Source organism: Talpa europaea (genome assembly GCF_964194135.1).
Source record: "Talpa europaea genome assembly, chromosome: 3".
Taxonomy (NCBI): Eukaryota; Metazoa; Chordata; class Mammalia; order Eulipotyphla; family Talpidae; genus Talpa; species Talpa europaea.
Window position 1 is genome coordinate 122344300 of NC_140069.1, and position 12791 is coordinate 122357090.

The following is a 12791-nucleotide window of genomic DNA, read 5'->3' on the forward strand; positions in this document are numbered from 1 at the left end:
GAAATAAAACTACTGTGGGTGCTTGGGGAGAACTGCCAACATAAGGGAGATGCTAGAATGTTCTGCCAAAACCAGAGACGACTCTGGGGAGGTTTCTGTTACTCTCCTCAACAGCTGTGCAGCACAACTCCCAAACCTCCACACCACCCACATCCTCAGACACTGATGTTAAGTTCTCTTTCCTGGCTCTGTGGACACCACAGATCTGGATACCAAACCTTTGGTCTAAGTACTGTGCTGAAAAGATGATTTGGTGCCAGCTGTGGTGTTTCCAACTCCAGGATTAAACAGGAGTCCACAGTGCAGGTCAGATTTCTAGGAAAATTCTCTAAGTACAAAAGAAAGAAGGTAGTAATAGAGGAAGGTCAAAATATTTAGCAATATGCTAAAAGTCAAAAGGGGAAACCCGGAAGTAGAAAGAACTTAAGTAGGATGGGCAGGAGGGTATGATACTACTACTTTTCTCTTTTTTCCTTTCCTTTCCAGTCAAAGATCCAGTCTTAAATTACTAGAAGCAAAGTGCTATTGTTTCTGCTCACTACAGTAAGAGAGAGTCAGCATATGCTTTTCCCACTGAACAAGTACCAGGAACATTCTAGAAAAAATAATTCTCTATGCCTCATAAAAAAGGATTCTTCACCTCTTCATTTCACTACAGTTGGGCTTAATCTTACCCTTTCTTAGAATATCTTACCTTAAATCTTGTTTCTCCTCAGTCTCAAAATGCTGAACCACTAAATATACTCATTATGTAAGGTTTTGAAGTAATGTCAGAGAAACATTAATTTGATCAAAGCTGGGGGTTGGGGGATGGGAGAGAGGTCATTTCTAATATGCAATATTCATTGTGTTAACTTAATAATCATAAAAATCTTAGTAAAGAATATAATCATTAGTCAAACACCATGTGTTTGGAAAGCAGTCACAGGAAGTGAACTAGGGCTGAAGTGGCTTCCTTGGTAATAATCTTGTGAGTGAAGGGCACAGGCACTCAGGCCACAGGCCAGCAGGGGATATAGTCACTCTCAGGTATTTCTACCACCAAAAAAACCCTGTAGATAATGGTTAAAGAAGCTACAGTGGTTTACTTTTTCTCTTCATATTTTAGAAAAATATATTCAAATTTTAGCAATGTTCACATGAAAATATACAAAATCACATTTTAAACAATGGGTATTACAATTTGAATTTTTAAAAAACCACAAAGAATTACATAATATACTGTACCCCTGCCATCTGGGAATAGACAGAATCTTTATCTCATAAATACACAGTGGCATGCACTGCACTTTGTCCAATATTTTAAAAGATTCTTTCCAATTTTCCCCCCACATATTCATTTATGAAAAGGAAATTAAAACAAACCAAAACAGTTAAGTTTTTTTCTTTCTATTTTGGTTACTCCTCATAGAAAAATAGCATTAAATGAAAATGTGTTTTCTGGACACATTTTTATGAGAAAGAAATCTATAGGAAATCTATAATGGAATGACAACATGTTTTACCATCTCAATCTCAAAGCAAAAAGTGATTATCATGTACATGAAATAAAAGGCAATGGCAAAAAAGATCACCATGCAGGACTACATAACAAGGTGTGCCCAGCCCATTGAGCCACACAAGTAATGCAGTAGAATGAGTGAAGAAGTAGGAACCAATTCTAGTTACGTTGGTTAGCATTCATGGAAAAATGGTACAGGGTATATGATCCCTCATTTTACCTAGCTCCTGAGCTATAAAATGCCTGCTTTTCGAGGAACTTAAAGTAAAAAAGCACTGAACATATTTTGGTTCTGTTGTGCAAGTTCATGGCAGAACACACAAAGAGTTCTGCAAATATTACTAAACATGACATATTAATGTATCCATAGTCAAATCAAATTTGGAAAAAGCTGGGGTCAACAAAGTTAGAGAGGCACTTTTTGTTTTTCCCTGTAGGGCTTCTCCCATACTTTAATAAGCTGAAGATATTATTATAAGTGAAAAATATATGTTCAGCATCTCAATAACCCTCTTATTGTAGCATCTTCTGTAATAATGCTTGGGCAGGATCATACAATCTGAAAAATGTCAACTGGTGTAAAGTTTTCATAAGCTTGTAGGGAACCCAGTTCCTAAATGTTTACTTATGCTGTCAACAGAAATGAGAATTTTAAAAAGATAAATACCAGATTTTTTAATTGGATATGTTTAGAGAGTCCAATGAAACACTACATATTATCTAATGACATACATGGGAAGAGAAAAACATCCATTTATGGTGGGTGACTTTGGGGAAGCCAGGGAACAATTCCAAAAGTTTGGGTTTCACTGATTCAAATCTGGATTTGATTTCTTTCTGATCCAGATAACAAATAAATCATAGCTTTATAGCTATCTCTCAGTGCTTCTTCTCCAGGTGGTATCCTTGTCACACTGACAAGTGTAGTACCTACCTATTCGGATGATGTGCACGGTGATATAAATGTCCCTTCTTAGCTCACTGCTACCCAAATCCTACCAAAAAACAAAGCACGGTTATGTGTTGAAATACATAATTTATGTGGAAGCATTTAAAGGGCACAACACATCATTTTCAAAAATAATAGAAGACGAAGATGAACATAGAAGTTCTTAATGGAATTTCTGTGGCAGAACCATAATTCAAAATCTATTCTAAAAATGAAACCAACTTGACTTGATGCCAAGTAATACTAAAAAGGAAAGCCAATTCTCCTTTCAATCTCTCAGTCACTCCTTTAAACATTTATTAAGCACGTATTAAACACAAGGTTGCATGCTGAGCCCTATCACCACTGTAATTTGGGCAAATAGCATAATAGGCTCTAATTATTATATATATATATAACTTACAATTTTATAAATTATAATTTCATGTAATTACATTTTATAATTTTATATAATTATCATTTATTATATAAAGTAACAAAGGTGTGACTGTGAATGGTGGTATTCGGAATTCTGGGCATTACTGTAATTTGTATGTTGTTTACAAAGTTTAAGCCAATTCACTATGTTTCTTCCCAGTAATTTATTCTTCTTAAATAATACAATTGGGAGAATCCATCTCATGGATAAAACAATCTCCACTTACCACAAAAAGAGAGCAATGCCGTTCTGGTTTATCTGGGGCTTTGGGAAGTCCATTTCTATTCAGCCTCAAGAAAAATCTCTCACTATAAGAGAAAATAATGTTTTATATTTTGAAAATCATTTAATATTTAAGTACTTACCAATTTTTTAGTTGTTCTTCATCTTAAGAGTTAAGCTCTACATTAATAAGGTCATTCATTAAACAATCAAAATTATATAAATTAGAAGAGCACCTATGAAATGTTTGCTTAATTTCTGAAAAAAAATGGCAACACAATAACTGGGAAAGCAGAAAACAAATATATATGCAAACAAAAATTAATTTTTAAAATAACAAGTTTCCATATCAATGATATCATTGTTAGCATTTTGAAAGTAGAAATAAGAACACACAGAATAAATATCACCTAATATGTTTCACGTGTTTGTACCTATTTCATGTGTTTAGTCATATTATTTAACATATAAGAATGACACCATCTGAGTGCTAACCATCCATTAGAAGGCTTAGAATGTTATGCTAAATATTAGTATTTTTATTTTATTTTTATGCTAAGGCTTAGTATTTTATGCTTTTGCAAGTTTGTAATCCAAAATATAAAGTGTCCAAGAAATGAAACTCAAATTTTTTTTTGATCTACAAATGAACATATAAGACCTCAGCCTACCCCTAGTACTCCCATTGGAAAATACAGTACCATCTAGATTTAATGCAAACAAATAATACTGTTCATCAATCACTAATATAAACCAATAGAAACTTGGAGACACCATTTAGATCCAAGGTAATGTGTTACACTATGTTTTAAAAAATAAAATGAATATCAACCCAAGAAAAATTAATCTACCAGCTACCATGAGCAACTGAATCTCAGTATCCATATGCCAATGATAAAAATCAAGTGATTGGCTCCCCAGGGCAAAGAACACATGGTAATATTCATGGAAACATGAAATTAGAACAAGGCATGGTCTTGGTCAGTGTAACTTCAGCCCAGAGGACAAGCAAGGAAAGGGGTTGTCAGACATGAGTGAAAGGCTCAGAACCAACCAATTCTCTATGCATATTCATCGCAGACTTAAAAAATGGCTCTGTCATCCAAAACCCCCTTTCTCCCATTCAAGGGGAAGGATGAGATCCATAATCAGATCTCTAAGGAAGCATACAGATTTGTATTTATGGCTGTTTTGGAACATTTTTAGTCTCTTCTGTGATGTAACTCTAGACAGATATATTTAACAGATTCAAATACTGAGTTTATCTCATCTTATTCTTAAATAATGTCTATTCCTGACTGGTCATCTGAGGAAGGGCAACCCATGCATGTATCTATGGAATCATTTCCATACCTATTACCTATGCTTTTTTTCAAAGAATGGTGGCTGATGAGATATGAACCAAGAGATATAAATTGCTGTATGGATTCTCAAATGGAGTTAAAGTTCCCATATGATATTCCAAAGTGGAGGCTGAGAATGACAGAAACAACTGAGGATGCAGAGTTAATCTTACTTAGTTGTTATTTACTACAGTTCAAGTAAAGGGATTACAAACTTTCCTCACAGTGAAAAAATTGACTATTTCAAATTTAAGACATGCTAAAATGAAATATAGAAGAATTCATCTTGGGATAAAGGAAGTACATTTTAGTAATATTTAGCAATCTTTTGAGAATTCATCATATGACAAGAGTAAGAAGGGCTGCATATGGATTAACTTATTTTATGCTCACTATGATCTTATAACATTGGCCGTGCTATTCTGTTCATTATATAGGTGGCAGGACTAAGTTTTGCCTAAGTTCAGAACCGTAAGTGTTTGAGTAAGGATTTTATGCCAGGTATTATATCAAAACCCTTCTACTTCATTTGAATGCTGTAAGGTAAATTATTTCTCTGCTCTAGAGAAACATTGAGCAAATATTTCTTGAATATTGAGAAAAGAAACATTCACTTATTTGCCTAGGACACCTTATGACTCAGACAACATGGTCCAAAGAACTCAGACAAACACTCTCCCTGCCTTTCCTGGACTGAACAGGAAAGAAGCAAGAAGAGTGACTTAGAGGTTTCAAAGCAGTCTGTGGTTTGAAATTTTTCCATGGTAGTTTATTCATTGAAACCTATCTAGAAAAATGTTGTGGAGAGAATGTATTTTACTAAATAGCAGCAAAATTTCAAAAAGGTTTAACATTGTAAAAACTCGTGAGGTTTAAGACTGATACTTGCTCTTAATCATCAGGTACCTGCTAATGTATAATGGTTTTTTTTATTACATTTTAGTCTTAAACAGAAGCAATGTTTTTCCCTCTTGTACCATGGACAGTATGCTCAATTTAATATTTTTGAGATATGCTTATTCTTGACCCTTCTTTTTATCTCTACTGAAATATTTGAAACAAATATCACATTACTTTCTAATAAGTCAACCCAAAATGATGAATATAAGATTAATATAAAAAAGTCAGCAGGGCATTCTATATATTAAAAACCTGAAGACTATATAAAAATAGTACTCCAGGGCCTCCCCAGTGGCGCAGCGGTTGAGCGCTGGGTTGTGAAGCTGCCCGCGGCTTCTGCAGCGCTGGTTCAATCCCCGGCTGCTCCCCGGCCACTGGAGGAGGGTCCCACATGGCGCACAGACCTCTCCTGCTGCCCGCTGCTCCCCTCAGCAGTGTCCTTCGGTCCTTCTGCCTGCTCTGCTCCCCGCTCTGGCTCTGGTGAATTCTCTCACCCTCCCGCGCTTCTGACTGTACCCAGTGCATGTACAAACAAACAAACAAATAAATAAAAAAAAAAAACATGCCTCTATTTAAAAAAAAAAAAAAAGAAAAAGAAAAGAAAAAAAAATAGTACTCCAAATTCTCAAGTTTCGTCAATGTTGGTTAAAAAAATGTTTTCTAAGGTATTCTACTTCAGAGAGGTCCCTTTTGCTCTGCCACTATTTAAATTTCACTAGTCTAGACAGAATCCTAATTATGCATTATTATACTATATCACAGCCTACTTCCGAAAGAATATCAATATGTACGAAGCCAATGACATATCCCTTAGCTTAAGCATGTCTTAAGGGAGAGATAAAAATAGACTGAAAATGGGTACTGTGGACAAATAAGTCATGTACAATTTTAAAAACACTAAGCTTCTTTGAAAAGGAAAAATAGCTATTAGCATAGGTGGTTTGGTGGAGGGTTAGTAGAAAATGTGCACATACAGAGGAGTAAAAATATGATACCAAGTTAAAAGTTTTAAATTTTAGACAAAGGAAAAAAAAATTGTGGCCAATGTTTAAAATATCTTTTTTATTCATTTAGTGACATGGAGCTACTTTACATTTTCAATCAATTTCTCTTCCACCTTGGTGATACAGCAATTACTTAGTAAGCAAAAGGTTTCAGAGAAGAAATAAGAACTACAACAATGCATTTGAGAAACTTTGCATTACAAATATCCACACACACTGTCTCATGAATGTGGCGAATATTAGAATACATGCCATCTAGGCTGGAGGAAAAACTGAGTAAGTGAATAATGTTTCATTTTAACACAACTTCTAAAATTCTCTTAAGTTTCTGTGACCACATACAAATATATTTTGCACTCTCAATTGTCAAATGATAGCATCAATTCTCAGAAAACAAGGCTAGCTTTTAAGAATTTAAAAAATGCGCTCTCAGTAGATGCACACACTGCTATAACATTTGCTTTTTTACTAAACATGAAAGGTTTGTGTGTTCCTTTCTATTCCATTATAGGAACTAAAGCACAGGCCCATGATTATTAACCTTTATGTCTCCAGCTGCATAGCAAATTGGTTCTTTCTTAGGGCTTACTAACACTGAACAAATACAATTTTTAGGGCAAAATACAATAAAATCCAAATAACCAGAAAGCTTGAGACCCTTCCCAAATGTCCTTCTCTCCCCCATTAATGTCCTTTACTTTAGGGTGGGAAGTTGCATGGAACAATCAATTGTGCCTCACCATGGATGTGGGATTCACCTAATTAACTTCATGGCACCTTTAGGTTTCAGATTATGGCACTTTACCCTGTTCCCCATGCACATTTTCTATCTTTTTTATACTAAACCCTGAGTAAATGAGAATCTAAAATGACATAATGTGTTTTTAAATGAGAATACGGCCTCCGTCATCATCAAAGAATGAACTAGCAAAGAGAATGCAGCTAGAAACACTGAGAAATCAGAAGCGAGCCTTTCCCTCTTCCAGCCATTGCTGAAGCACCGGCAGCCAAAATGAATTTCGATTCCCTTGTGATTTCTGATGGAAGTTAAGAATTTTAAAGGGCATTTCAATGTACCTTCTCACATCTGTAAGAAGATCACATTTCCCCTCTTTCCAAAGAGCTGAGACAAAAGAACAATGTCCGATCCACGCCAATCTGGAAGGATGGTGAAGTTCAGGTTATGTGAGGACACTACAAAGGGCAATAAATTGGCCGAGTTGCCCAGGTTTACAGGAAGAAATGTGTCATCTACATTGAATGAGGGCAGTGGGAGAAGGCAAATGGCACAACCATTCATGTGGGCATTCACCCCAGCAAGATGGGTATCATTAGAATAAAACTGGAGAAAGACCCCCAAAAGATACTAGAACACAAAGCCAGATCTCAGGAAAGGCAACTATGGAAGACACAATTGAGACGATGCAGTAACAGAGTAGTCTCATACACAACCTTCATTAAAAACTGCTTAAATGAAGGAAAATGGGGGGGAAAATAAAGGAGCTATGATATTGTTATGAGCAGAGAAAAACCATCGTTTGACTTCCCCCACATACTAACATGTTCTTCCAGAGGAAATTTCACTGCAGGAGAAATTTAGAGGCAAACTGCACTCTGTGAGTGCGCCACTGCAAATTATTACATTATAAATCAACAACGGTAAATGCTTTCCTTGGAAATAAAGACTAACAAGTGACAATTACTTATTATTTATAACCTGTCTTCTTCTAACAAGAACTTGAGGAAAGCAAGAAAATGAATGCAATAAGAGCATAAGTGGCATCTCAGAACGGGCCCAGGGAAAAAACTGTGCAAGTAAATATATACCCTTTGCTAGGCACTGTGACATATACTTTGTATGGGTTTTCTTTTTTAATTCTCACAACCAACCTGAGACAGAAACTACTGCTCTCCTCATTTTGCATAGGAGAAAACTAGAGGTTGGAGATATTAGGTAAGTTGGGCAAAGCTGCATGGTCAGTCAAGGATGGAGCCGCATATTAATATTCTGGGGGGCCTCCCCTGGTTGCACAGCGGTTGAGCACTGGGCTGCGAAGCTGCCTGCAGCCTCTGCAGTGCCGGCTCGATCCCCGGCCACCAGGCGAGGGTCCCACCTGGAGTGACATATCTCTCCTGCCATTCCCGCTGCTCCCCTCAGCAGTGTATTTCGTTAGTCTTCCTGTTCTGTTCCCCACTCTGGCTCTGGTGAATTCTCTCACCCTCCCACACTTCTGACTGTACCCAGTGCTTGTATAAATAACTAAATAAATCTTAAAAAAATATCCTGGGTCCCACTTCAGAGTCTCAGCTCTTTACCACAATGCCATGCTGTCTTGGAACACACAGAGGACCTCAGCTACAGAAGAACAACAATTCACCATGTCAGATGAACCAAAGGGTTTCAGTGTGAACATTTTAAATCAATAATATAAAATGCCTAAGGACAAAAAAAATCCCAATAAAGTCACAAGCATATCTGTTGTTATGGAGTTTATGTCTATAGTCACAGATATAGCTCTGCAAAACTGAAATTTTGATGTACTCAAAAAAAAAACCTCTGATAATGTAGACTGTATTTCAACAGCCAAGTTTGGTGGAAAAGTTTCTTACCAGTGATGCCAATAACAGAGGAAGTGCAGGGATTTGAAGACCTTAAGTGTTTCTCTTCCACTTCTCAGCTACAAAGGATGCCCCTGTCCTTACCACTTAGAAGCAGCTGCCCTTCTGCAGGAAAGGCCTTCCTAGGTCTTATATAACTCCAGGGCATATGAGACAGGGTCCTCTCAGCCTTGTGAGTAATCCATCAAGCAGCTCCCCAGTAGAACGGTTCTAGGGAAATCTATTGTGTTCAAATAGCAATGCACCTTAAATTAGGGATGGCCCAGGCCATAGAGATTTTTACATTCACCATAAAGATTTTTGTGATGTTTATCACTCTATAGCTCATTTCTCATTAAGTAGCAAAATTCCCTAGTGATTTAATGTATGTGAGAGTTGTACTTTATTTAAAAACACATGACTGGGTTATCTTGGGTTGAAACATAGCATGTAAAATTTCACAAGTCTGATCAATGTACCAAAAAAAAAAAAAGTAACAATAAAGAATACTTCTAAAATTATTTTTGAAGAGTTAAGTCATTGAACTAAATGGTTTCCAAAACTAACAGTAACAAAGGAAAGAAAATAGATGGTCATATTCTGGTAACCTAATTGGAAAAATAATTGCACTGTTCATTTCTTTTATATTCATACTTTATAAAACAATTTAACTAGAAAACATTCCACGTAGTATCTTTGAAAAAGTAAAATCACATGTGATTATGTCACATATGAGGATAACAATTAATTAATACTTATACACTGAGTAGGAGAGAAGAGAGAAGCACAAGGATCCAAGGAAGAAACTGTAGGAGCAAGGAGATGGAGCGCGAAAAAGAAGGAAGCCAGAGGCATGGTTCAGTTGTGCTGACTCCAGAGCCTCTATCCAAAAGGCAAGAGAATACACACAAAAGATGATCTCAATATTTCTATTTCACTGCGTCTCCTACATTTTGTTGAATGCCTTCTGACTGGCTAAAAGTACAGTAAGGTCCAACAATCTATGCAGGCACTGTTACTGTGCTCTTTCCTAGAAAGGGTGACAAAGGACAACTCAGAGATTAGGGAGCAATCTAAATTGTGGTAACCCCCAGAGCTGCTGCTACTGCAGTTTAGGCAAAATAGTGTGGCAAAAAAGTGGGTAGAAGTGTCCTGGCTGCCTTAGGGGGGCTGCTGCAGCTTTGGGGCTCATTGTGGCACACAGAAGTGTGACTGGAATGCTCAATGGTAATGAGACCCACTGCCTTCTTTCCCAGGGGCTGCTCACCTGGGTGTGTCTATTCTCCTAGGAACTCAGACCCTACCCTGGAGATCTTGATTTAGTAGATCAGGATAGACCTGAAAGCTCCCTGTATGTTTAAAAGCCCGGCCACGTTTAAGAAGCACTTATGAACTTGAGTGCCCAGGCCTAAGGAGTTAGAACTGCTGCATGTCTTTTGACACAGTCAAATATACCCTAAAACAGGCAACAAATGTTTGTTATCTTTAGGTCAAAGACTTTTCCCCTTTCTTCTTGCAAGCACATGACTGATACAAATGACAGCTTTTCCTTGGCAATAAATGAAAGCAACCCCTCAAGCAAGACTTCCCAGATAAGGCTATTAATGTGCTTTCTAATTTTAAAACTGAAGCAACCTTCGGGTCATGAGTCAAGGGAAATGGAAAGAGGATGGTACTTGATACCAATGTTTTCATAACAGTTTACTTAAAGACTAAATAGACTCGAGTATTCTTTTTCTATTAATGTCTGAAGCCCAGGTTCACTTTAGAAATATTTGAATGTTGAAGGAACAAACAACTAAATAATGTGATAGCTTCATTAGGATAGTAAAGGATTTGATTTTAGACAAATATCAGATTTTTTTTAAAAAGCCGACTGTTACCAATTTGAACATCAAGCTGATTCTTTGTTCCTACTTAAAATGATTTTAAATCACTTTCTGTTATTTTTCTTTTCAAAGAATAAACTTACCTAAAATCAGAATCCTTTTTAGGAAAGTAAAACTTAATTTAAAAAAAGGATGCAAAGCCTTTTAAAGTTATAAATAACAATATATAGATTACCTGCCATTTCACATTGCCTATGCTACTGTCAGACGATATAATTGGCTGATGAATTAAAGTAGTTATTCAAATCCACTGTTGATTTGAGAAAAACAGTAATGACTATAAGTTCACAAGACTTCATACCCTAGAAATCACAATATTGAATTCAAGGTAAATCCTTAAGAAACACTTTTACTGCACAGCTTAATTGAACAACTTGGGAAGGTACTTGTATGCATTTACTTACAGTGAACTTATTAAAAATTTCACGAGAAACAAATTTCTCAGAGAGATAACAAAAAAGTAATAAATGATTGGTCTGGTCAATAGAAACAAGGACCATGAAATAAGGTGTGTAGAGAGGCAAAATGTCTTATGCTCATTCTTCTGGAAGTGTGCATAATTTGATCATTGTAAACACTGTATCTTCAACATTTCATGAAGAAGGAATCACTCAGATCTATATACAGCAATTATTCTGACCTTTCCAAAGACGCCTTTTTGTTAAGAAAAGCATCGATAATAAGGAAAATCTTGAAAGGAAAGCAAATCTTAGTTGTTTTTAAGGACTGTATTGAAATATTCAGCTCATTGCAATGGAAAAGAAATAAGCCAAAATCAAATTTCCCTTTCAATAGCTTACTGATAGACACAGTACCTTACTGAGAGATTCTTTATATTCCTTACAACTTAAAACAGTGACAACTATCCAAATTATCATTAAATACTGTTTTATTAACTAGATGACACACCATCATTGAACTTTTTAAATCAGGGAGCTTAAATCTTTAAACTGATATGCAAACGTTAATGTATATGAGATAGGTCCAATAATTTTTGTTGAAAGCTTAAGTTTTCTTATGTTTGAAAAGGACTTTTAGGCACTGAAGGGATTAGGGAACACACTGGATAGTCTGTGAAATTAAAACAGCATATTGTTATCACTATCACTGGCAGTGAAGGGGGAAATCCCCCACTTCTTTGAGGTCCTCCTTGGGCTAGGCAGGAAATCAAAACAGCATCAGATGGTTAACAGAGGAAAATTCAGTTTAATAATATAGGTATGGAGAACTTAGATGGCTGTAAATTCTAAAGTAAAATGGGGCAAACCAGGCTTCCCATAAAAGTGAGGGGCTACATCATCTTTGCTCTGAGAGTAGAAAGATAAAAGTAACTCAGCTAGAGAAGACATCTTTAATGATAAACCTACACCTGGATGGTACCTCCAAAATGCTTTCCTTCAGTCATAAAAAAAGGAATAGCGATTGCTTCTTCAATTAGAGAAAGGGGAAAAGAACCAAGACAAGGACAAAAGTCCCTCCTTTGCCTTTATGACCTTCACTGATTTTTAAAGCAAAATAATCTGCATTCTTTAAATAATTGTAACAGACTTCCCCAGGCCCACGGGGCCTAGGTTTCACTTACCAAGGTGACACTTATTAGAAAAGGCCTACTATGAACATATTGAGACAAGCCTACCTGACGCTTTTGGGGAGACCAACCCTACACCATACAAAGGGATGGCATGAAACGCCAGCCTTTGAAAATATTGCTTGACTAAAAGTTAAAGAGTATTTTGGATAGCAATAGAAGGTAAGTTGTGGGAAGACAGGCATTTTATTTCTGTTTTGTTCACTGATACATCCCCAGTGCCCAGTTCAGTGCTTGGTCCTGAGGAAGAAAGCAATCAATCCTTGTTTGCTGAATGAATGGATATCAGGGAGTCCACAGGATGGTATAAAATCTATGATGCTCAATGGAAATACAAGAAGATGCAGTTTCTGTCTAACTTGTCAAAGATCTCTAAATT

General features: G+C 36.4%; 1 protein-coding gene across 2 annotated transcripts in view; it reads right to left on the reverse strand.

Moving 5' to 3' along the window:
- DOCK4 (dedicator of cytokinesis 4) overlaps positions 1-12791 on the reverse strand; it is a gene marked incomplete at both ends in the record, with an annotated part of 364189 nt that overhangs the window by 165014 nt on the left and 186384 nt on the right. For both annotated transcript variants that reach the window (XM_084230776.1, XM_084230775.1), the window contains 2 exons: positions 2436-2496; positions 3095-3176. In XM_084230776.1, coding sequence (XP_084086902.1) covers positions 2436-2496; positions 3095-3176 — 143 coding nt within the window. The remainder of the gene's footprint in view (positions 1-2435; positions 2497-3094; positions 3177-12791) is intronic.